This window comes from Echeneis naucrates, chromosome 9, assembly GCF_900963305.1.
Source record: "Echeneis naucrates chromosome 9, fEcheNa1.1, whole genome shotgun sequence".
Classification (NCBI taxonomy): Eukaryota; Metazoa; Chordata; class Actinopteri; order Carangiformes; family Echeneidae; genus Echeneis; species Echeneis naucrates.
The window spans coordinates 24,574,363-24,599,578 of record NC_042519.1 but is presented as its reverse complement, the minus strand read 5'-3'; the positions used below and the strand labels follow the sequence as shown (position 1 = coordinate 24,599,578).

General features: G+C 47.5%; 3 protein-coding genes across 3 annotated transcripts; all 3 read left to right on the top strand.

Moving 5' to 3' along the window:
- Window positions 1-447: 447 nt before the first annotated feature.
- On the top strand, window positions 448-6,985 carry phf19 (PHD finger protein 19). Its single transcript, XM_029510799.1, has 14 exons — window positions 448-568; window positions 1,398-1,581; window positions 1,675-1,756; window positions 1,858-1,971; window positions 3,508-3,596; window positions 3,993-4,141; window positions 4,236-4,331; window positions 4,406-4,595; window positions 4,665-4,732; window positions 4,807-4,953; window positions 5,078-5,138; window positions 5,226-5,311; window positions 5,392-5,481; window positions 5,570-6,985. Exons 2-14 carry the CDS (start codon window positions 1,399-1,401, stop codon window positions 5,883-5,885), a joined length of 1,671 nt encoding a protein of 556 aa, XP_029366659.1. The 5' UTR covers window positions 448-568; window position 1,398; the 3' UTR covers window positions 5,886-6,985.
- A 3,127-nt stretch (window positions 6,986-10,112) lies between these two features.
- On the top strand, window positions 10,113-19,280 carry LOC115048510 (disabled homolog 2-interacting protein-like). Its single transcript, XM_029510006.1, has 20 exons — window positions 10,113-10,157; window positions 10,438-10,541; window positions 12,436-12,580; window positions 12,698-12,870; window positions 12,990-13,261; window positions 13,335-13,543; window positions 13,849-13,993; window positions 14,734-14,878; window positions 14,960-15,196; window positions 15,275-15,464; window positions 15,672-15,861; window positions 16,284-16,760; window positions 16,962-17,233; window positions 17,376-17,489; window positions 17,561-17,683; window positions 17,788-17,867; window positions 17,951-18,038; window positions 18,118-18,515; window positions 18,823-18,881; window positions 19,164-19,280. The coding sequence occupies exons 1-18, from the start codon at window positions 10,113-10,115 to the stop codon at window positions 18,286-18,288; spliced, it is 3,180 nt and encodes a 1,059-aa protein (XP_029365866.1). The 3' UTR covers window positions 18,289-18,515; window positions 18,823-18,881; window positions 19,164-19,280.
- A 624-nt stretch (window positions 19,281-19,904) lies between these two features.
- On the top strand, window positions 19,905-24,208 carry LOC115048509 (protein FAM160B2-like). The gene is given in 16 exon segments (XM_029510005.1): window positions 19,905-20,057; window positions 21,108-21,203; window positions 21,247-21,351; window positions 21,522-21,701; window positions 21,902-21,965; window positions 21,968-22,085; window positions 22,157-22,268; window positions 22,379-22,455; window positions 22,542-22,708; window positions 22,856-23,006; window positions 23,096-23,215; window positions 23,315-23,405; window positions 23,497-23,643; window positions 23,732-23,872; window positions 23,958-24,057; window positions 24,138-24,208. Coding segments are annotated over 16 exon segments (1,893 nt in total).
- Window positions 24,209-25,216: the final 1,008 nt, after the last annotated feature.

Below are 25,216 nucleotides of genomic sequence, written 5' to 3'. Positions count from 1 at the left end.
CAGAACCAGGCTCAGGGGGGGCGGCCATCTGTCTCGACCGGTTGGGTTGAGAGTGGGAGAGAGAGAGAGAGAGAGAGAGAGAGTGAGATAGGCATTGGAGGGGGGGGGGGTGTAGGCAGGAACATAGTCAGATCAGATCAGATGAGGTCAGATCAGACCAGGTCAGGTCAGGTCAGATCAGATCAATAATCTCAAATCATATAAAATCTGGGCAGCTGCTATTTTTTCCAATAAAGATCCAAAAACCAAACAAACGTCTGGCTCAAGTTTTTAAACGGAAGCCGCTTCTCAGCCTGTCTCTCTCTCTCCCTCTCTGCCTGTCTGTCTAACTGTTTGTCTGTCTGAATGTCTGCCTGGTGTGTCGGGCGACACTTCCTGCTCCGACGTGTAATGACGCTGATGACGCGAGGATGACGAAAATATGAAAACCTCCCCCAGCGCTTCGCGGGAAAAGTGAAAAAATGGCGACGGTTGAAGCTTAGCGCCACGGAGCAGACAGAGAGACAGACACCGAGACGCGGACCGCCCGTCTGTCGCTACCTGTCTGTGTGTCAAGGACCAGCAGGAGGTAAGACAGCTGGTTTCCCGGAGAGTCCAAACCGGTTCACACCGTCTTCGACCCGGACCTGGTTCAGGTTTGATCTGATCTGGTTCTCAGACCTGGTTCAGGTTTGATCTGATCTGGTTCTCAGACCTGGTTCAGGTTCAGATCTGGTTCTCAGTCCTGGTTCAGAGTTAGAGCCGGTTCAGGTTTTGATCTGGTTTTCAGACCAGGTTCAGGTTTTGATCTGGTTCTCAGTCCTGGTTCAGAGTTAGAGCCGGTTCAGGTTTTGATCTGGTTTTCAGAATTGGTTCAAGTTCAGATCTGGTTCTCAGTCCTGGTTCAGAGTTGGAGCCGGTTCAATTTTTGATCTGGTTTTCAGACCTGGTTCAGGTTTTGATGTGGTTCTCAGACCTGGTTCAGGTTTGATCTGGTTCTCAGACCTGGTTCAGGTTTTGATCTGGTTTTCAGACCTGGTTCAGGTTCAGATCTGGTTCTCAGTCCTGGTTCAGAGTTAGAGCCGGTTCAGGTTTTGATCTGGTTCTTAGACCTGGTTCAGGTTTTGATCTGGTTCTTAGACCTGGTTCAGGTTTTGATCTGGTTTTTCAGACCTGTCGGGTCATTGCAGGGAATATAGTTCACGGTTAACGGCAGGAAACAAATCAATACTGTTTCCTTAGTTACCCTTACCTGAGCCGTTACACCCAGATAACTGTGTGTGTGTGATGAACAGTCTGACTCAGCCTAAGAATCAAAATTCCCTCACAGGAAATGAATGACTCATAGCTACAACCTGTCTGTCAGACCGCTTGTCTGTCTGTCTCCCTCCCTGACTGCCTCCCTGACTGTCTCTCAGGATGTTTGAGGACCTGGTTGAAACCCTCTGTGGTCGGGAGCCTCAGGGGTCTCCAGGCGGCGTAGTCTGTGGGAGGACATGTGGTCTGGAGGATGAAGAGGGGGTGGAGTCCAGTCTCAGTGTGGGGCAGTTTGTTCTCTGTCATTGGTCAGATGGACTCTACTACTTGGGCAAGATACAGAGGGTACAACACACACAACACACACAATGCACATGATACACACTACTCTGCCTCCCAATGCTTGTTTTAAATGTCCGTGCTGTGATTGGTCGGCAGGTGAGCGCCCCAAGGCAGAGCTGCTTTGTCACATTTGAGGATAACTCCAAGTTCTGGGTGCTCTGGAAGGACATCCAACATGGTGAGGGAGGCGGAGCTAAAATGTCCTTCAACACCTTCTGTTTCTTGTCTCACTCTCTCCCTTTCCTCTTGTCACTCACATTTTTCCCAATGATGCTACAGCTGGTGTGCCGGGGGAGGAGCCTCGCTGTTCAGTGTGTCGGGAGGTGGAGCCAATCTCTGACGACCAAACTAATCAAAACAACCAGATCCTCATCTGTGGGAAGTGTGGCATCGGTGAGTGTGACTGGTGGACGGAGACCTAGCTCTGGTGGTCAAGTCCTGTTAAGACCTGAAAAGGTCACGTGTTTTTGACCTGACGTCCCCATTGTCAACAGGTGGAACCAGTTTTCACAGCCAATACATTTGAAGTGAAACATCCAATGAGTGAATAGGAAGGTCAGAGCTGATCAATCAGCACTGATCTCCTTCAATGTTTGTTTTTTCGCAGCTTGATGCTGTGATTATTGAAGCACTGTGGATTTTTGTGTGTTTGTTGACCTGATTGCGTGTTGATGTGTGAAGTATAGTTTGATGATTGAACTTGGAGGGTTAGGAAGCTGATGTTCCTCTAATAGTCCTGAGGGCAGATGCAGAGGAGCATGAAGAGGATCATCACCATCACCTTCATCATCATCTTCATCACCATCACCATCATCATCAACATCACCTTCATCATGCTGAGGTGGACCCGCTGTTTCCGTCTATCAGTCCATCTCCCTTTGGACAGTTAGAAACCCCCCACGAAATCTGCAGGATGTTGACTCATTGGATGTTTACACTTCAAATGTATTGGCTGTGAAACTACAAGGGGGGGACCAGGGTCCTGTATCGGGAAACGGGATTTACATGTTCAGGATCTGTTTTTGTTATCTGTCTTCACTTACCCAGACATCTGTTATCTGGATCAGAGGTCTCTCGAAGCCGACTGTCAACCTGCTAACCGTTCAAATAAAAGGGGTGGGGTTTGCTGAATATGACCAATCAGACCATGAAAAAAACACAAAGAGCTACATATTTCACGGTGGAGGAGCAAACTATAATGCTAAGAAAGTATAGAGACAAAAAATTTATTAGTAGGTCAAGCAAAAGAATAATGTAAAAATTCATAACTCAAGCAAAAAGTAACACAGTTCCATCTGCCAGAAGTCGCAAAGAATGCTGGGAAAAAATCACTCTGTCAATGTCTAAATTACCAGGATTATAAATCCCCACCACATCCAAGAGATTCAGTGTGTCCTATAAATTTGTGTTTTCCCCCTTGTTTGACAATTTAAGCTTAAATTTTTCTCTTCGATCTCAGAGGTCCATAAAGTCAGACGGCTTAACTCAGTCTGGCTCATTTGTCTCTCCGTTCTCTGGTCTGCATCAATGGGCTGGTCTGGGATTGGACATTTTCCAAAAGAATCGCTTGATCGGTAGGTAGTTTAAAATCCCTGCTGAGGTCTTAATCCTGAATTTAACCTACTCCAGGGCAGGTTAAGCGCTTCATGTAAGGTACCATGGCAGCCTACCCCCAATAGAAAGTAAACCATCTTCATGAGACTGAAAACCTCAAATTAATCCTGAAGTTAGCTGGATAAAATGAAATCCAGGCTCGTGAAACAGACCTGAGTACAGGACATCTGCTGACGTTTGAGACAGCCTGTGCTTTGACGTCAGGAGGTGTCAGGTGTTTGATACAGTTTAAAGGTATGTGTCAGGTGGAGGTGTATCAGTCAGCATATCAATGCAAACTTTTCTAATCATTATTAACATGATTCCCCTGCACAGGTTTCCATCAGCAGTGTCATGTTCCTCCTGTGGAGGGAATCATCAGTCCCTGGTTTTGTCGACGTTGCGTCTTCGCTCTGGCTGTCAGGGTACTGCGAAACACACAAAATCAATGCAACACAACACACTGTTCAGTCTCTTTTACTGACTTGGAACCTAAACCTGGTCCGAATCAGGACTGAATCTGGTCTCAAGTCCTCACTGTGAGTCTTTGGATAAAATGGATAAATGGATAAAATCCATTAGAGGAGTTAATGTAATGCATCTCCTCTTGCTCACTGTCGCTTCATATTAAGTGTTTTCCATCTAACGATCTGATCTGGGCTGACTGGGAGGCTGATGGTTGCCCAAGTGGACACTCCTCATTGATTGATTAGGGATTGAGCACATTGCCTCTGTCCAGAGAAAAAGGAACTGACGTCCTCTGATATCAGCATCCATCATCATGTGACTTCCCGTTTCCAACCCTGTCTGTTCTCCTGCAGAAGGGGGGCGCTCTGAAGAAAGGTCCAATAGCGAAGGCACTGTTGGCCATGAAGCAAGTGGTGCTGTATGACCTGGATTCTCTGGACTGGGACTCCCAGCACCGCACCAATCAGCAGCAGTGTTACTGTTACTGCGGAGGCCCCGGAGAGTAAGAGCAGCCAATCAGAGCCAGTCTGCCAATCTGTTTGACTCCTCCTCCTCTCCCCAATGTTCAGTGTTAGAGTGTGGCTCCTTGTCTGCAGGTGGTACCTGAAGATGCTGCAGTGCTTCAGGTGTCAGCAGTGGTTCCATGAAGCCTGCACCCAGTGTCTGCAGGAAGCCATGATGTTTGGAGACAGGTGGGCCCCATCGATCTGTTTCTTGTCTACCCCTCTGTTTACTGTTTACCCCTTTCTTTACTGTTTACTCTTAGGTTCTACCTCTTCCTGTGTGCGGTGTGTAATAAGGGCGCAGAGTACATACGTCGTCTATCCCTACGGTGGGTGGATCTGGTGCACCTGGTGCTCTACAACCTGTCCATCAGCAGCAAGAAGAAGTACTTTGAACTGGATGAGATCCTTGCCTTTGTCTCGGCTCACTGGGACCATCTGCAGCTGGGGAAGGTGACTGGACTAGACTAACTAGATTGACTTGACTGGACCTATACTCAAGTGTGTGTTTGTCTTTTGTAGCTGTCAAACACTCCACCAGCAGAGAGAGGTCAACACCTTCTGGATGCCCTTAACAAATACAAGAGCAAGTAAGGCCTCCTCCCTTTCAGTTAGTCTCCACCCCCTCAAGTCAGGTGTGCTTACCTCGTACATCTGTGCTCAGGTTCCTGTGTGGGAAGGAGATCAAGAAGAGGAAGTGCATTTTCCGTCTGAGGACCAGAGTTCCCCCCACTCCACCGTCCAAGCTCTTCCCTGAACGTTCTCAGAATGATGGAGGACGGGCTCGTAAAAAGGGCGTGGTCAGAAACAGGTACTCATCATTTACCTGGTGATTGTTGTGACATTCAGGTCGAAGAGCATATAGACCTGAAACCTGTTTAACCAGTAAGAATTGAGCCACTGGTGATGACATCACACATCTGCATCTGTTTCAGTGTTGTGGCTGAGAGGAAAAGGAGGAAGTCCAAGTGGCTTTTGGAGGACGCCATTCCTAATGTAAGTGTGTGTGTGAGTGTGTGTGTGTGTGTGTGTGTGTGTGTGTGTGTGTGTGTGTGTGTTTAAAGTCTCTTTGGATGTTTGCAGAACGAGTTGTCTTGCAGCTGGACCGCCAACCACCACATGGCCAACATCTTTGACTTCACATTGGACGAGCTACACAGCCTCAAGAGGTGACCATCAATAACCTGATTGACCAGTAGTTAATATTCAGCTCGTCAGTTTGTTACCGCTGTCTCCTGTCCCACTCCAGTACATCTAGCAGGACAGTCAGTGTGGACCAGGACTCCACCGACGCCTCCACGTCTGGCTCAGCAACCACCAGCACCTCCTACCACTTCAGGTAGCCCCTTCTCCTGAGTTCTGACATCACCTCTGATGAGCATCCTCAAAACCCAGATTTTTACATGACCTTTGACCTCTATCCTCAGGAGGAGAGTAGGCAGCAGGAAGAGGAAGTTACCCAGTGGCAGTTACAGTCAATGGGCAAGTCGCAGTGAGACAGGGGAGGAGCTTGGTGGGGAGGAGCTCTCTGGGAACCAAGAGCCGACTAAACAAACTCACCTGCCATCAGACTCCTCCCACTTCCTTTCTGACCCCACCCACCTCCACTCCTCCATCTCCTCATATTTTGGTGTGGCAGGCAGATTGACCAATGGTGAGAGGTATCAGGTGTTGGCTCGAAGAATCACTCCACAAGGGACAGTCCAGTACCTGCTGGAGTGGGAGGGGACAACACCTTATTAGGACGTTCATAGAGGAACAGAGTTTAGATGTCCTTTGATTCATTTTCCTCCTGAGCAGCACCTTTTCTATTACCTCACATGCACTGGTATTTACTGTTACCATGACAACAGGCCACCCAACTAACCACCTGATCTGATTTTCAAAGTTCCCACCATGAGACCCAGAAAGTTAGTTTAATTTTACTTTCTCCTAAGTAATCTAAACGTATAACATTTTGATATCCCAGTAAAACTGTTAGACAAGTCCTCACAAACCTCTGTCCTCTTCAGGGTTAGCTTGAGGTCTGAAGTGTATCCCCACATGGCTGTCTGATGGTTTTCAGGTATCAGAGCTGATCAGGGTCCTGGAAAGACTCTGTGGTGGAACAAAACAATGTTCAACTCCAGCCAAAGACACACACTCGCACCATCACACGCACAACGACGTGTTCACACTGTTGTCTCTTCTTTTTTTAAAAACATTTTTGTGTTTCTGGTTGTGTAACAGTCGGTCTCCTGTAGTTTCCCCCCAGCTGTCAAACAGCATCTGCCACACCTGCCCTCCCCCTCTGCCTCTCTTCTGTCTCACCTGCCTCCAGTCCTTTTTGTCTAATGTTAATCATAATATTGACATCACAATTTACAGCTGATCGGTGACCATGGCAACCACAGTTCCACCACATTTCTGTCAGCTTTTGGTTCGACTCTGGTTCTTGTCACTGCAGAACTCCTAATCCCAGTTGGGTATTTTTCCCAGAGTTCTCTGCTGCCTTATGTTTACCTTCTGAGTGTTGATCTGTCAGCAGCTGCTCTCTTGCACTATGGTCACATTCAGTATCTATGCAAACATAATAAATCAGAGCATTGATCAGAGATCAGGAGCCATAAATGTATTGGCATGTTCAGAGGTTAGCTTGAAGCTAACACAGCCCAGTGGTTTGAATGAAGAATGTTAACAGTGTTAATAGTGCAAATGGTCTCTGAGACGTTAAACTGTCACTCTGTCACTTTAAACCTGGACTCCTCCTGCTGGCATTGTAACCACACTCCCCTCCCATTGGCCCATCAGACTGTTTTGATCATGTGACTGTATGGTTGACTTCTTTCTGTTAAACTGACCAATCGGCTGTCAGCTTTCTCTGGAATAAAGGATTGATTTTGACCTTTTGCCTCTGTGTGTGTGTGTGTGTGTGTGTGTGTGTGTGTGTGTGTGTGTGTGTGTGCGTGCGCGTTTGTGTGTGTGTCAGGGAGTGACAGTTGATAATCTGTTAATATAATTAAGGTGTTAAACGACATGTGAAGAACAAGACATGAGGACAGTTCAGATGTTCAGCTGTTGTCCTGAGGGTCCCTGCGGGCAGACAGGTGAGCAGACAGACAGCAGCCTCACTGTCTGACTTAATGTGTATGTTTGTGTATATGGTGTATGCAGTTTTAAGAAACAGGCAGTAGGCCAGAGTCAGCCTGTAGCTTTCCCAAAATCCTCTACTTGAATCTTTTTGCTTCATAAAGGTTCCTGTTGCCATGGACGAGCTGGTGAAACACCTGTCCAGGTGTCAGCACCTGGGCTGGATGAATGTGATCGGTGAGTTGAATCAGCTTCATCATGATGTCATCATGCACGAATCAATTCTCACCAATGGTCTGTGACAGGACTTAGCCCTGCCGCTAGAATTAGCCCTAAAGCTTGTTAAACTGCCATAGACTATAATATGAGCATATTGTGGTGATGTAACAGAACTGAAGAGCGCCTCCGTCCATTGGCTATCGTGTGGTCAGAAGGCGGAGCCTGATGTTTGGAGTAAGATGTTCTGCATCCTGTCAGATTCACAGTTACTGATGCTTGATAACCTGAAGGTAAAAACAAACTCACAGACAGATTTAAATCCATACAGATAAATAACATCCTTTAACCTCACACACACAAACAGGAAGTTGGGTATGTGAGTTGGAAACTTGTCTGAATGAAGACAGAAGGCAGATATTTTATAAATCTCATAAATCCATTTGTTTTCACTCTAGCTGCTGAGGAGAGCAGTTGATGGAGTTTTGGAAGAGGAGAGTTGTCCCATTCTTGCCTGATCTACAGGTGCATCTAAATAAATTTAGATAGCATCAAAAAAGTTGATCTGATGTGTTGTAGAACAACGTAATTAAGACAAACCTTCATTGATCCCTCAAAGAGGGAAAATTGTTCATTACAGCAGCTCAATACACACAGATAAACAGTAAAAGGTGCTTTAGGGTCACCACCTTTGTCTGCCTGGTGTTAAGACGAAGGTGGTTACACTAACACCAGTCCATAGAGTCTTTCCTGTAGTCTTGTTCGTCCACCTCTGACACACACACAGAACTTTGGCTGTGTCATCTTAACAATTCTACAGGAGACAGCTCCTGAAGTTGTAGCTGAAGTCAGATTTGTATATGGTGAAAAGAAAGGAGTGCTGCAGACCACCCTGCCAGATGCACAGTCCTGCACAGTCCTGAAGCTTCACAGTCTCTCACATTTAGATGTGGTACTGCCATTAAATTCAAAATGAGCTACTATTTTTCATGAAATGGTAAAATAAAAAAATAGATCACGCAAAATATCTCCAGCCAGATGTGTCTTCCTCCAAATCAATTAACACCCACTTTAAAGCAACCAACAAGATCCAGAGTTTCAGCTCTTTTTATAATTTGTTCCAAAAAAGGGAGCAGCACACTATAATGCCTTTTTCCCCAGTTCAGTTCTAACCTTTGGACCTGACAACAAGAAAACATCCTGAGTCCAAGGATTATAATATCCAGTATTGTTCTGATATATATAGGTCAGAAGCCAGTTGACCTAAAATAACCTTGTAGATTAAAATGCAGCAGTGTTAAAGTGAAAACAGAGAAGACCATCAAACATGCTTAACAGGGCTTTAAAATTAATAATGAACCTCAGAACTCCTCCAAGTGTCAACTTTAAATGTGTTAGTTTAAACATTTTAAATGTTGTCTATGTTCTATTGTGAAAAAAAGATTTATTGATTGAAATTTGCTACTAATAATAATCATATTCTGTTTTCATTGACATTTTCCAAAGTATCCCAACTTTTTTCGAATTTGTTTTGTAATTTGAGTCATATATCAATACTTTTTACCACACTTCTGATTTTTCACATTAAAAGCCTAGACCAGAATTTTATTATGGCACTCTGGCTTCAGTGGCTGCTGATGAACCAAACCGGTTGAGTCCATCACTGACAGCCATCGCCTCTGACATTCAGGGAACCTTCAAGACCCCCTGGTGGAGGAAATCAAACAACTCACCAGAACAGTGTTTCATTTCTCCCTTAGATTCATCCTCTTCTTCTGGCAGAAAGGGCGGAGACTTGTACCTTCTGGCTGCTAAGATACACTCTCCATGTGACCTCGGCACCGCCCGGTCCCTCCCACAAAGGTAAGGAAGATAAACAGCTGCAGATGAAGGCAGACAGACAGAAACAGTAAGATAGACAGACAGATAGAGAGACAGACAGGTGATGGAGGTGGACTTTGGCTCTGAGAATGAAGACGTGAACGGTGCGAAATCATCAGATTGAGCTGAAGGGGTTGTGTTGTCGTGTATAACTGTGAAGTGTAGCTGAGTTATATGGTTGGGTGTAGTTGTGTTATTTCAGTGTTTTGTAAGGTTGTGTTGTATAGTTGTGCTGTTTTGTATGGTTGCGTTATGTAGTTGTTTTTTATGGTTGTGTTGTTTTTTATGGTTTACGTTGTGTAGTTATGTACAGCAGGATTTAATCTTGTTGACATGTCCTTCTAATAATCTTATAATCTGATATCTGATGTCAGTCACCATGGCAACATGACCGACACTGCCTGGGGTACCAGTTGACCTGCAGTAACCTCAGAGCCACTGGATGATATCGTGTGACATCATAGTGACATTACAATGAGGTCACAAAATAATTCATTTCAAGAACAGATTCATTCATAAATTACTGACAGAATTTGTGTTAACTAAGACTCTGCTTGTGTGTCACCGTGTGTATGTGTGTGTCATTGTGTCTGTCTGTGTGTGTGTGTGTGTGTGTTTAGAAACTTGTTTAGAAATTTGAAGTCAAACTAACATATCCACTGCGTCCCTGACCCTGGAAACAGCTGTCATTGTCAGTTACTCAGCAACTTCTTGAGAGGCAGGGTGGTGACTGCTGGTCAAAACTTCCCATGATGCATCATGTCTTTTCCAGATGTTCTTCAGAGGGTGACGCGCCGACAGAGCATGCCCAGTAGCTCAGCTGTGGATACACCAGCCGCCAGAGTGACGGTGAACACACACACACACACACCTCGCCCCAGCTGGGCTCCTTGTTTCCATGGCAACATAGCCTGAGCAGCTGTTGATCAGCTGATTGGCTCCCCCTACAGGTTAAATGCTGTGACATCACAGCTGTGTTTTTATCAGGGTACTAGTCCAGAACTGTGGTCTCTGGACTGTCTGCTGTCAGATGATTCTGATTTCATCATGAGCCTGCATCAGCTGATTTGGGGCCAGGTGCCCCCTGTTTACCTGATGCTGGATCAGCTGATCCCCTCCTTTGTTTCAGGGCTTTCTGTCCCGGAGGCTGAAGCAGTCTCTGCGTCGGACCAGGTCTCAGCCTAAACTCTGTCGTCAGAGCAGTGTGAAGGCTGAGCCCGCCACTGACACCAGGTAACACACACACACCAATCATCAATACACTACCCACAATTCTGCAGCTTTCAGGCTGCTGGCCTCTTCCTCAGTCAGTCGACCTGTCTGGATAGGCTGACCGGCCTGACTGTCCAGTTGTGGACAGGTGTGTGTGTGTGTGTGTGTGTGTGGTTAAAGGATATAAGGAGAGAAGAAAGGAGACAAGGAGAGGAAGTAGGACACCCTCATTGCTGGGGAGGGGCAACTGCTGATAGAGAGGGAGGGCGAGTCAAATAGAGACAGAGATGGAGAGAGAGAGAAGGAGGGGGAGGGGGAGCTCTAGCTGCTGAAGCCGTGTAGCATCAGTAGCAACAAGCTAACAGACAGAGAGACACACAGACAGGGGGAGAGAGAGAGACAGGTCATCAGCTTTCAGACTGAACCCACCGATTAGGTTCTCCATTTTCCTCCTCCTGCTGACAGAGAACACGGATCCATAGCCCCCCCTCACCTCCCTTCCTCAGGATGCTCAGTGAGTATCTGCACTGCTGCCTTTGTCCTCTGCATGCATAAATGGGCTGCAGTGTGTGTGTGCGTGTGTGTGTGTGTGTCTGTGTGGTGGTGTTAAGGGGGGGGGGGGGGGGGTTATTGATGGTGGTGTCTTCCACCCGATTTGCATGATGATGCATGCTGTATTTTATTGTGTGTCTGTGTGTGCGCACTTCAGCTTGCTCTCAGCTAGCATGGTATGTTAGCATCCAGCTAGCCACCATACAGACACACACACAGAATCAGACAGACAGATTTACACAAAAGCATCCCTGAAGAATTCACTCAGTAAGCTGCGAACATTAAGCAGCTTGTCAAGATAATAAGAGATAACAAGCTAACGAAGGGACAACAAGAGCTACTGCAGATCATCCTGTGTGTTTGTTTGTTTGTGTGTGTGTGTGTGTGTGTGTGTGTGTGTGTGTGTGTGTGTGTCTGTGTGCGTGCGTGCGTGCGTGCGTGCATGTGTGCATGCGTGTGTGTGTGTGTGACAGGATCAGAGGTCACTTTTTCCCTCCTGTTGTTTCAGTCAGATCGTCAGAACCAGTTCAGACAGATAGAAGGAAATCCAGGTCTCTTCATCTGCATCAATCAGGATTCAGGGTTCTGTACCATGAAGGGGGATTAACAAATCAGGAAATGTTCAGTGGTCCGGCTTCATTTAACCAACATTTTCTGTCCCACGCTGGGTATCAACTCGGGTCAAGTCAACCAGGTCGGTCGGAGTGGTTGTCAACAAGTTTGTATTTAAGTGCATAAAAGCTAAAAGTAAAACTGGTTTACAGATTTTTTTTACAGACTTCAGCTTCAAAATGACAGAAGGAATTCTGGGAAAAAAACAAGATTTGAGTACAGCTGGTCATCAGAGTCTCATATAGAAACTCTGAAGGACCAAACTGGTTTTGTTGGTCTCTGAAGACTGATGTTCTTCTGAGGATCCTCTGACAGTCCACTCAGAGCTCTGTGGGGTCATCCTCGGACTGTGATGTCACTTTCTCAGAGTCCTGATTGGTCAGAGGGCCGGGCTTTTAGACTCAGTGATCTCAGGCTCCAACATAAACTGCTCTGGAGCTTGTTAGCCATTCAGCATCAGTTAGCATGGTGATAAGCTGATAAGAAGAGATCCAGCTTCGTAGGACCGAAAACTCAGAAACTCAGAAACCTAAAACACAGGATTTAACCTGAACTTACCTCGATAACTCCAATGGTACAGACTCCTTGAGCAGATGCAGACCAGGAGGTAAAGCGAACAGCCTGCCAGTTAAATCCTACACGACACACTGTTTACTGCTCTATTGTCCTGGTCTCCAAGTTCTTGTTGTCATCAACCCTCACCCCGAGTGTTTCTTACTATGTCCTCATTCTGACCTCTGTTGTGTTGTAGGTGTGTGATGCGGCGGCTGCGTTGTGGAAGCCAAGAGTCGTTGCTAAGCACTGGCTGTGTGTCATCTCTGGAGCTCAGGATGGACCAATCAGTGATCATCAAACCAGTTCACTCCTCCCTGCTGGGGCAGGACTACTGCTTTGAGGTACAAAAGAGACACACAACACTACACAACAGACTGAAACACAACACTACGTTACACACAGGCCCAGAAACACAAGCTGACCCTCCCATCTCCAGTGACATTTGGCCTGTCTCCAAGGTAACAACCTTGACAGGCACCAAGTGCTTCTCGTGCCGGTCGGCAGCGGAGAGGGACAAATGGATGGAGAATCTGCGACGAGCCGTCCATCCCAACAAAGACAACAGCCGGCGGCTCGAGAACATCCTCACCCTCTGGGTCATCGAGGCCAAGGACCTTCCCGCCAAAAAGAGGTGGGGGCAAAGCCACACGCATAACTTCCTGTTCTCACAGGTCATTCAGGTCACTAACCCTGAGCTGCTGTACTGACCAGAGTACTGACTGAAGTACTGACATAGTACTTGTGCCACAGGTACTTCGTCGAGCTGTGTCTGGACGACTGTCTCTACGCTCGGACGTCCTGTAAGCTCAAAACTGACAACATTTTCTGGGGAGAGCACTTTGACTTCAGCAGTTTGCCATCCGTCAGTGCCGTGACACTCCACCTCTACAAAGACACCGACAGGAAGAGGAAGAAGGACAAGAGCAGCTATGTCGGGTTGGTCAACATCCCTGTTGCCATGGTGACCAGCAGACAGCTGGTGGAGAAGTGGTACTCAGTGAGCACACCCAGTGCAAGTCGGGGTACGTACATAAGACAAATTAAAGCTTCTTTGAAGGTCCATCCAGCTGATCACATGACAGCGCTGCATTTCAGGGAAGTCGTCTGTGCCGACAGTGCGAATCAAAGCGCGATACCAGAGCATCATTATCCTGCCGATGGAGCAGTACAAGGAGTTTGCTGAGTACATCAGCTCCAACTACCTGCTGCTCTGCTCCACATTGGAGGCCTCACTCAGCCTGAGGGCCAAGGAGGAGCTGGCTGCTGCGCTGGTCCACATACTGCACAGCACCGGGAAGGCCAAGGTGATCCGCCCCCTGCTCAGACCACTCCCACTTTAAGAATAAATTTGCCATAACGGCCTCATCCACCACACCTGACCTTGCCCCACGTTGAAAGATCCAGCCCATGCCGACTCATTTTAATTTTTAGCTCATGTGTCTTTGACTCTGCTCCTCCTACGTAATATTTTCACTGAATAGTGGCCTCTGTTCACACCAGCTCGCACATGCTTAGTGTGAATCAGTGAGTATGTGAATATGTGAGTCTGTATGTTTGTGTCCTCTCCCGGCCCTGGTTGAATTAGCTGACCTTTAACCTCTGTCTGCAGGAGTTCCTAACAGACCTCATGATGGCGGAGGTGGACCGTTGCCGTGACAATGACCAGCTGATCTTCAGAGAGAACACACTGGCTACCAAAAGTATCGAGGAATACTTGAAATTGATTGGACAAAAATACCTCCAGGATGCCCTTGGTATACACATTTTACAGAGAGACTTTGTGTATATGTGTGTGTCTGTTCTGTGTGTTTAAATCAGTTAGGACTGAAATGAGCAGCTGTTCTTTAGAAGTTCTCCAGCTGCTCTTCAAGTATTTGTTGACTGGGAGTCCACCTGGACAACAAGTTGGACTGGTCTCCTTACAAAGATGGACACCACAGGAGGATCAGATTCTCACACATCTGCAGAAAGAAGCTGCAGACGTTTCACCAGTCTGTGGTGGAAGGTTTTCTGTGCTATGCTGCAGTCTGCTGGGTGAGGGCAAGGGGGGGAAAATGATGCAAGGCAGCTGGTCAACTTGTGGAAAGAGCAGGTTCAGTGATGAGAACCAGATCAGAATCATTGGGGGCTGGGGGGTGGGGGGTTATCCACACAGAGTAAAGCAAAAACCTAAAATTCTCAGACCATCCACTTCAGAAGATCCTGGTGGATCAGAGAGGCCACAGCAGAGAATGATTAATCCCACTGACATCAGACTTTACAGCTCCATAACTATCAGAAGATGAGATAGAGCAGCGCTTCCCTTCAGGGATTAATAAAGTATTTCTGATCTGATTCTTCACGTTTCTCAGCTGTTCATAAGACGTTCTAACCCTTTGGTGTCTGTGTCCTTTTTTTTTTTTTTTTTAATCAACCAAAGCCAACACTCAAACAGCAACCTGTAGCTGGACTGAGTTGATTAGATGCTCATGTCTTATCTTCTCCTCACCTTCAGGTGAGTTCATCAAAGCTCTGTATGAGTCCGATGAGAACTGTGAGGTCGACCCATCTCGCTGTTCGACCTCTGACCTTGCGGAGCATCAGGCTAACCTGAGGATGTGCTGCGAACTTGCCTTCTGCAAGATCCTCGACTCGTACAGGTACACACCCCTATGCAGAACACACATTGAACATACACCTGGCCTGTAATGTTGACCTATGTTATAACATCATCCGATCAGGGTCTTCCCCCGAGAGCTAAAGGAGGTGTTTGCATCATGGCGACAGGAATGTGGTAACCGAGGACGACCAGACATCAGCGAGCGGCTAATCAGTGCTTCATTGTTCCTACGCTTCCTGTGTCCAGCTGTGATGTCACCATCACTGTTCGACTTGATGCAGGAATATCCTGATGAGCGCACAGCCAGAACTTTGACCCTCATCGCCAAAGTTATCCAAAACCTCGCCAACTTCAGCAAGTAAGTCCAGGCTTTTACTCTGAAGTACTTGGGGGTGGTTTACTTTGAAGGAACTTTGAGTGATCACTTTTGCTCCAGGTTTGGCACTAAGGAGGAGTACATGCTGTTCATGAATGACTTTGTGGAGCGGCAGTGGAGCAGCATGCAGCGCTTCCTGCAGGAGATCTCCAACCCAGACGGACTGAACCACACTGCAGGCTTCGACGGGTACATCGACCTCGGCAGAGAACTGTCCATCCTGCACACCCTGCTGACCGAGCTGGACCAGGTAAAACACTGACTAGGTGAGATCTCCTCCAAACATGAGGCTCCTGAACCTTTGTTCCTCAGACCTCCATCCATGCTCTTCGATCTGAGACTGATGTGGATCAAATGTAGATCAGTTCAGGACACGAAAGCAGCAACGACTCAACAAATCTCCAATGAAATCCAGATCAGTGACAGACTCTCTCTCTCCACCTGTCTTTCTCTCCAGTCTTGTCTGTCAAAGCTCGGTCCTCTTCCTCGGATCCTCAGAGAAGTGTCAGGAGCTTTGGCTAATCCAGGGGGCGTGCCCAATCCTGGTGCCATGTCTATTTCAACTCCAGAGCCTCACCGGGTGATGTCTCCACCCCCGCTGTCCCCTCCCCCTCTATCCCCACCCCTGTCCCCCCCATTGACTACGTGTAATCCCTCCATCGGCCTGCAGAGCGGCGTGGGACTTGACGGAGGGTTAGCATCATCAGTTAGCATTAGCATCCAATATACATACATTAACAAGTGGTTAGTGTATGTGTTTAGGGTGACGGAGCTGTCATTATACAATGTGGTTGCTATGGTGAGAAAGATTTACAGTCTGATGATTAGCAAACATCTCTGTGTGTGTGTGTGTGTGTGTGTTTTTTAGCCTGGTTGACTTCACCAGACTTCCATCTCCAACTCCAGAAAACAAAGATCTGTTTTTTGTAACCAAAGGATCCAGCCTGCAGCCTGCATCAGGTGACCTTCGACCCCTGCCTTTTAATCAATCAGCTTGTCTGTCTTCTGACTTCACTTTGTGACCGCCTTCCTCTAATTACTGTTGTGCTGCTGATGTCACTTCCTGTAGGCCGGCAGGGATCTCCAGCTCCGAGCTCATCCTACTCAGAGCCAAATGAGAATGAGGCAGGGTTTGAGTTGACCAATGGGAGCAGAAGGGAAGGGCCACAATTGACCAGCGAGAACCGCAGTCTCTCTCTGGTCGACCTGCAGGACTGCTCCCCCGGAGATGGCCTTGATGACAGCCAATGGCAACGCAGAACAGGGCTCCTCCCCCTCTCCTTCCAGAATCCGGTGTATCACATGACCACCTCGTCCCCACGGCAACCACAGCAGCAGTCAGACACCACGCCTTCTGATGGGTCCGTGGGGTCACAGGGGAACGTCGATGACAGGGTAGCCATGGCAACAAAACCAGCGTTTCTTACGCAGATGTCTGTAGGACTGGGAGGAGGGGAGAGGGGGGAGAGGACGTCGGCCATGTCCAGCAGCAGCAGCGGAGAGGAATATTCTAGACGAGCTCTGTCTCTCACTGAGACTTTGACAGGTGCACCGATATTAGGGACCTTTAATATATCATTAGATGAGGTTAATATTTAACCTTGGTCCACAGTTTAAATTCACGCTTCATGTCATCATAGGAGCCAAAAAAACTATCTGCTTATCCTGTAGCAAGGACAACCCAGATAATATAATTTGCTACACCCCCTTTACTACTGTCTGCTTTTGCTTTGTGTTTGCCATCCAGGTAGCTCCGCCACTCCTCGCCAGAACTCCTCAGGTCCTCAGAGACGCATTGATCAGCCCCCTCCTCCCAATTCTGTTCCCCCAGGACCTCCTCGAGGCCGTACTCCTCCCAGCATGCTTGGTGGTGGAGGCGCAGCCTATCCTGCTCGTCCCGCCTCTGGCAGCATGATGTCATCAAGCCCAGACTGGCCGAGCACTGGCCAATCGCGGCTCAGACAGACGTCATCATCATCTAAAGGAGAAAGCCCTGAGAAACAACGGCCGGCTGCCAAGGTAACCAAGATGGAAACATGATATTCACATGACAGGGTCACATGGCAATCATACAACAGAGAGAAATGACAGGTGGAGGGTGTGAAAGTTTCCCTGCATCTTCATGTTTCTATGGTGACAACATCAGAGTCTGTGTGTTCAGGCGCCCTCCCCCTGTGCTTTGGATCGTACTGCAGCATGGCTGCTCAACATGAACTCTGCCTCCTCCTATGGTGAGACAGAGGATGATCGCCATGATGATCCTCTTATCGAGAAGGTAGGAGACTCTCCTGGTTCTTCTGGTTCTGGTTCTGGCTCTGGTTCTCATTCTCTATATCCATGTCTCAGTACCAACAGGAGATCGCTGTGCTGCAGGAGAAGCTGAGGGTATCAGCTCTGCGTCAGGAGGAGTGTGAAGCCCGCCTCATGGTCCAGGATCAGCAGAACCAGCGTATGCTGCAGGAATACCAGGTCTGTACCTGGTCTTTCCCATCTGACTCTCACCTGTGGAGAACTTCAGCTGATGCACAGTCATGTGACGCTGCTGGACCAATAGGAGTGCTTTTGTGTTTTAGGCTCGTCTGGAGGACACAGAGAGCCGACTGAGGAGGCTGCAGGACGACAAAGATCTGCAGATGAACAGCATCATCAGCAGGTCTGAGCACCGGTTCCTCTTTACAGCACTGTACCCATCTGTCTCTTTCAAACAGCTGCCTGTCTTACCTCTCACCTATGCAGGTTGATGGCGGTCGAGGAGGAGCTAAAAAAGGATCACTCTGATATGCAGGCTGTGGTCGACTCCAAACAGAAAATCATCGAGGCACAGGTACCTGTCTGCCTCTATCCTGTCCGTCTCACACCTGTCTGATTCTCTCCTGTCTGACTCTCATGTGTCTGTCTCTCAGGAAAAGAGAATAGCCAGTCTGGATGCGGCAAACACTCGCCTGATGGCAGCTCTGACCCAACTGAAGGAGCGCTACGCTGTGACATCACAAAGAAATGGCCTGTCTCCTAGCAACACATCTTCCCTGCAGATCACAGAGAATGGAGAGTTTCGCAACTCTGGCAACTGTTGAACAGCCAGCTGCTGAGCACTGATTGGCTATAGCTGTAGTGAGGGGGAGGTGCCAAACTGTGGGAGGTGACTAGCAGCAGGGCCGCCTCTTCGGCCGCATTCCTAAATCAACCAATCAACACTGTCATACTTATCATAGTTAATGTAGACCTGTCAATCAACTGTCACCTAATATGGCCACAGATCTCACCTCTGACCTGACTCCTCCCCCCGTTGCTAGGTTGCTAGGTTAGTCCCTTATTCCCTTATTCCCTGTTTTTGTTTTGCATGTTTTTCTCTTTGAACATCTTACCATGTCTGACATAATATCCTGTTTACATTCTGGTACTTCCTGTTGAGAACTGAGAACAACAACCAAACTAAGCAAGAATGTACAGATCTACATCACCAGACTTTACAGCTCTGGTCCAATTACATGGGCCCTTTCCAAATATGGCTTTGGTTGTCCAGGACCAATTGAAGCGGTAGATGGCTCTGTTCTGATTGGTCAACATATGACTGTCTTCAGCTGGATTTATCTTTTTATCTTTTTCAGGTTCTTCATCCTTAGATTGAGATTTAAAGGAGCAGCCCAACACTGAGTCCTGTTACACAGTGAGTCCTGCTTAGCTTAGCTTAGCACCATGACTGAGGCAAAGGAAACTGTTAGCTTAGCTTCATCTAAACAGACACGCCCTCCTGTGTGGAGGGCTGAGCTTAGTTTGTGTTGTTTCAGAGAATTTTGCTGATTTTAATGTAAACATCAGATTTTATTGTAAAACAGAACAAACTGTAAATTGTGATGAAAGTTTGTGAATACGTGTCTTTTCTCCTGTATGGACTCTACTGAACTCTGATGGAATCTGTTTGACTCTACTGGAATCTTTCCGGCTTTAGTAGACTCTGCCAGACTTTGCTGGACTCCACTGGCCTCTGCTGGACTCTGTTCCTGTGGTTCTTTCACCGTTCTTGTTATTTATCAGTATTTATAAAGATGCTCCAATAAAATATTACACAACCACATTACTGTTGCTATAGTGAAGTCTAGCAGGCAGACAGACAGTTTTATTTCTTGGCAGTGATGTCACAGGCCCGCTATGATGCGCTCCGGTACTCATGGTCCCAGCCCAGAAACCAGTCTGTGAAGGCTGGCGGTACAAATGCCTGTTTGACTATCACAGTGGGCATCTGAGGGTTGTAGGTGGCCGGGTCGCTCTCCACGTAGCATACAGCTGGACAGACAACAGTCAGGGTTCAGAGTCTCGTGGGCGGAAATCTGACTCAGACTTCCTGTGTCTCACCTGATGCTGTATCCCCCTCCTCATGAGCCTCATTTCCAATCCAAACGAACACCTGCAGGAGGAAACAGGAACCATAACCCTGGGGCTGGGTCTGTAACCATGGTAATGAGCGGAGAGAACTCACCTGGTCCCACACATCTAAGATTATGACATCATCTGGAGCAAGGTTGTCCTGCGTAAGCTCACCTGGAACCTCCTCCATCTGTCAGTCATCAATATCACACCTATCAGTCACTGTTTTATCATACAATCTAATCAAAATCCACAGAAGCTGAGACACATGCACACACACACACAGCTATTGCTAGGTTTTGCTAACAAGTTGTTACTAAGCAACATGACAAACACCCGCTCACCAATGTGTCATGTGACCAGTCTGACAGACCAGGAAGTCTACGGTCTTGGTGGAACTGGCAAACAGATGAGGAGGAACAGCCTTCATCTCATTCTCCAGCTGGAGGGAATGACAGGAATGACACAGTTCGCTGCAGTTAGACCTGGGCTGGTTCAAGTTCAGCGGAAAAGACATGGATGCTGGCCCGCCCCACCTTCCTGCTCCCCCTCCTCCAGGGTTGGGGTTAGGGTTATCATTTCCATGGCGACTGTTTCATGTGTTGACATGACTGATCAAAGTCTCTCAGGTGTGCAGGAATTGGACAAAGGAAGGCCACCTCATCAGCCACAGTGTCAGTGGACCAGACTGACGGTCCGAGTCCCTGCAGAACCCCAAACCAGTCTCTGACAGACTGAGTGGATCATGTGATCAGATCCAGATAAGAAGGAATGTCAGCAATGGACAGTCACGGTGAGGTGGTGACCTCTGACCTTTGGACAGTGATCCCAGGTCCCTGTAGCTGAAACTGTCAGTTGGTTTTCACAGCGTCTCTGAAGGAAGAACTTTGGCTGTGAGGTATTGATTTATTGGTGTGAACCACGTGTTGTTGTTTTCACTGGAGAAACTGTGTTTGTTTGTATTCTTTTTAGGCTTTTTACCAGTGACCCGACACGCTCTTGCTTTGAACATCATATTTATCTGGAATGTGTCTTATTCTGAAACAGCGGAAGGATGTGTCGTTCCCTGTTGTTGACAGTCTGTGAACTTTTGGACATGTCCCGGTGAAATGGGAACTAATCGGTAATCAACCGGAGAATATCCCCGTTAACGGACAGCCGATCTGGCGGGAGAATGGAGCTCAGGTAACGTAGACCTAACCCTAACCCTAACCCTGACCTGGACCCTGGGTCTGAACCACCCTGGGGAGTCTGTAATATTTACCCCAGCCAGAAGAATCTGTTCAGGTCTCTGGACTCTGATCCTTCATCTTGCTAAAGGCTAAAGGCCTAAAGCCCCACATCTCGGCGGAAACACTTCGTGAACACTGATCACACTCTTTTCCTGGTCTCCATGACGACAAGTTTTCTGAAAGAGGACCTGTCAGAGTGATGCTTCCCTCAGAACCAATCTTTGGTTTAAAGGAAAGCTAGTTTCACTTTGCTCTGAAATCATCAAACACTTACACATTAATAAGTGTTTCGGCAGGTGCTGTTGTTCTTCTCTCAGTTGTTGTCTCAGGTGCAGTCACCTCTGCTTCACCTGCTGACAGTCTACAAACCTGTGCAGGTAAACTGAGGACCAGTGAATCTCCAGTTGTGCAAATGATGTCACTGTGACATCACAGTGTGCACTTCCTGGTTCCCAAACGGAAAAAGAGGAAGCACAGTTCCTGTTGGTCATCTGCTCCAGAATCAAACTGGAATGGGACACACTCACATATGTCTTGGAGGTAACCAGCAGACCAAAGACTAACTTACCAAACCTAACCAATGTCTCTAACTACCTGTGTCTTCCAAGCAGATTTAGATTCAATGATAACTAAAAACCTAGCTTTACACACTAATTAACTGCTTTACCAGCTAGTTACCAACTTAACTGACTGTGATTGTACATCATTAGATTCTGGACCAACCATCAGCTGGCACTCCAGACTCCGACCAATCACTCCTCTACACACAAGCCTCCAATCACAGCACAGAGACACCATGAGTCTCCAGCCAATCAGATTTGTGTTGTTCTGGTCCTGTCCAATCAGCATGCCCCCTGTTGTCGGTTCTGCTGACACTCACTGAGAATCAGGTCAGTTAATTACAACCAACTGGCACATGAGTCAGTAACCAGATAGGCCAGTTAGCCCAGTGGAGGTTTTCCTCCATCGTTATCGATGGACTGATTCCTGCCGATCACTGAAAACTTCACCATGGTTCTTGTATGAAGCCTGAGAAGGTGATGGATCTTCATCAAATTTGTTGATAATCCAGGATCTGGTCTGTTCACAGAGGGACTCTGTGAGTCTGAAGGCCCATGAAAGCCTCCTGCTTTTCTCTGGACTCCAGTCTGTATCTTCCTGTCCCATCACACCTGGCTGGGAGATCTGCTGGCTGAAAGGCTGCAGGAACGGTACTCCCTGCTGGACAGCCTGGATCCTGGAGCAGTACAGAGTTGGCCCCCCACACCATGGAGGTACTCTGAGGTCACCTGTCACTGTGTACTAGCACAACAGCACTACTACAGTTTTCCTATTTCTTCCTCAGAGCCCAGTTTTCTCACTCTGGCTTCAGGTCAGTCTCTCCTGCATCTGATCATGTGACCAGTTTTTTCTCCTGGTTGGACTTCCTGGATCACCTGATGAGGGAGTGCACGCAGGTAAACACACTTTCACACACTGGTGACCAGGGGGGTTCAGAGTCCATGCATATCTATGTCTCAGACCAGGACAAGGACACACATGAAAACACCATTTTGTGTGTCAGCAGGTGCTGTCAGTGAAGTGTGCTCTGTGTATTCGTCAGTTGTGGTTGTTGGGTATTCTTCAACCTCAGATCCTCAAGACGTGATTTTTGTCTTGTTAGCTTTACATTCTCCATAATCATCCTCATCACCATCATCATCCTCGTGACGTCCGGGTATGGTGGTCAGGTGTGAGCAGGTTGTCCTGGTCTCCACCTCCATCCTTTGTGCAGCTGTCAGACTCGTAAAGTCCCCCTCTCTGTTGGATCAGCTGATTCACTTCCTGTAGAGGACACACACCCTGAACCCTCTCCTGCTGCAGCGCTGCGACCACATCTCTGGCCAGGTGAGTTCAGGTGAACTATGAGGGACAAGGGTCTGACAAACAGTTTCACGGTTTCTGGTCTACATCACCTGTCAGGGATGAAGGTCCTTGTGGGTCAATTAAATAGGATCAGTGTAAAAAATACTGTCTTCACTGACCCTGTCTGTCCTCAGATCAGTGTCTCTGTCCCTGGTGGAGGAATTACTACAAAAGCCTCACAGGGACATTCTGGAGGTCCTGGTGTTGAGCTTCCTGGAGTAGCGTGGTTACCTCTGTCCACTGGCAGCTGGCGTGGGTGACAGACCCACCGAGAGCAATAAGGACAGCAAGTGAGTCTCCAACACCTGATCCAGTCCTGAACCACGTCTGCACCACAAGTCCTGCAGGTTCCTCTGATTGTGCATTCGTCTCATCTCAGTGGTCTGGAGGACGACCCCTTCTTCTCTGACAGCCTGTTCTCAGATGGTCAGCTCCTTCACCCCCCTCCCGGCCCCCCTCCTCCCTATGGACGGAGCTCAGCTACAGATGTCATCATCAGGTAACGATCACCATCATGAGCCTCTTATTTGATTCTTGACCCTCAATCCGAGCAAATGACTTCTGGAAATCTGGTAATTTTTTGTGTGCACGTGTGTAGTTTTCTGTGTTTAGTTCCTGTGGAGGTTCGATCAGCTCAGCTGCTGCAGGAAGGAGGATATGAATCATATGTTCACGACACTCACACACTAGTAAGATTTATTCTTCAGCTTCAGTATAAACCAGTCAGCTCACATCCAGAACTGGAGTCCAGACCCAGTCTAACAGGCTTCTGGTGGCCAGGTGGCCAGCTGTCAGAATCTCTCCCAGTCCTGGGATTGGCTGCTCAGCCTTCCTCCCCCCTCCTTCACCTCCAGTGAGGGTAAGGAGTTTTTTGAGGGTCATCTGTTCAACATTGTGTTTAATTGTCTGGGACCCATCCTGGAGCAGGTAAATCAGTCCCTCAGGATCTGTCCTCTGATGACTTTTCTGTAAGGACTGTATCTGTATCGGTATCTGTATGTTACTCCTGTTTCAGCCGTATGAGCTGAACCTGAAGCTGACGGCACTTCTGTCCAGACTGTCGGCTTTCAAACAACCACTGCTGCACGAGTACCTGCTCAACCCCTACGTAAACCTGTCTCAGGGCAGCGGGTCGCTCTTTTCTGTCCTCATCAGGGTAAGAGATACGGGACCTGTCTTTTGGCCTGCACCATCTGTCTATTGTGTTACTTGTCAGCCTGCCTCATCTGTGTTTGTTTCAGGTGATGGCATAGTTGGTGCAGAGGACCCTGCAGATCTCTAACCTGCCAGACAGACTGTTAAACACCAAGAGACAACTGCTGGGACTGAACCACCACACTGTCACAACTGTCTGTCTGCCTGTCTGTCTGTCTCTCCCTCAGCCTGTCTGTCTGACCAGTCTTCCTGTGACCGTGTCCTCAGGCTGAAACACCAGACCCTGCTGAGGGGGGTCATAGTGCATAGCTCTTCTGTCAAGAGCTTGCTACCATAGTCTTTGTCAAAGAGGCCCCTGGACCAGGACTGATGGACCTGAAACATCAGCAACAGGTATACAGATCGGAGACCTGCAGGATCTTGAATCCAGAATCTGGTTTGAGATGAGAGGAGCGTCGTGACCGTCCCATAGACATCAGCCAATTATAAATTAAATGTGAGGATGACATTGTCAAATATGAAAATTGGTCTTCCTGAAGAAAACAGCAGCGTAATTAACAGACCTGGTCTGAACAATAAAGTTGATTTTCCATTCAAGTGCAATGGTGTCACACCGTGGTGAGGTTGTCTTGTCTGGGCTTACTGTGTCTCGTCATTTCCTGTTTTATTTTGAAATGCCTAACTCTCCTCTCGTTTCAGAACACTTGCCTTTCCTCATGTCTCCGGTGTGTCCTCCTGATTACCAATTGTCTCCACCTGTCCAATTGTCTGTCTTTCCCTTGTCTTGTGCCAGTGTGTCGTCGATTCACGTCTCACACCAGCACTACATCCATGCCACAGCCCTCAACTGAGTGAATTTTTGTTGGTAATTTCTATACCAGAGTTAGCCCTTTTTCACCATAGCCTTTCATTCTTTCCTCTGCATGAGTGACTTTTTGTTTGTAAATTCTTTGGATAGATTAATGTTCATAGCTTTTGTGTTTTCCTCGTTAAGAGTGATTTTGAGTTTAATAACGTTTTCATAGAATTATCTTGATCCTCCGCTTAGTAGCGTGAGTGAGTTTATTAGTCAGGTTTTTCCTCCCTACGGAGTGTTTTTTGTTTTCTCCCGTTGTTAATGTTTCGTAGCCCTGTTTCCTTTTTTCACTTGGGTCTGAGATCATTGCTGCCAAGAATAAAGTCTGTCTTACAAAGCCTCTGCATCTGAGTCCTATCTGAGTCCTGGCCTGACAAATGGCAGCCAAAGAAGAAGAGGGCGTGGCCAAATGATGTCATTAGAAAAGTGCCAGTCTGATTTGAAAGGTTTGATGCCGCTAAATGATTATTGATGAGGAAGTTGTGAACT

What these genes read in the sequence shown, in the direction of transcription:
- phf19 (XM_029510799.1), top strand. Translation starts at nt 1,399, where the DNA reads ATGTTTGAGGACCTGGTTGAAACCCTCTGTGGTCGGGAGCCTCAGGGG. An exon ending in AAGGGCGTGGTCAGAAACAG is followed by an intron (nt 4,954 to 5,077) that starts GTACTCATCATT and finishes CATCTGTTTCAG; the next exon opens with TGTTGTGGCTGAGAGGAAAA. An exon ending in TGGAGGACGCCATTCCTAAT is followed by an intron (nt 5,139 to 5,225) that starts GTAAGTGTGTGT and finishes GGATGTTTGCAG; the next exon opens with AACGAGTTGTCTTGCAGCTG.
- LOC115048510 (XM_029510006.1), top strand. Translation starts at nt 10,113, where the DNA reads ATGCCCAGTAGCTCAGCTGTGGATACACCAGCCGCCAGAGTGACG. An exon ending in CACCAGCCGCCAGAGTGACG is followed by an intron (nt 10,158 to 10,437) that starts GTGAACACACAC and finishes CCTTTGTTTCAG; the next exon opens with GGCTTTCTGTCCCGGAGGCT. An exon ending in GAGCCCGCCACTGACACCAG is followed by an intron (nt 10,542 to 12,435) that starts GTAACACACACA and finishes GTTGTGTTGTAG; the next exon opens with GTGTGTGATGCGGCGGCTGC.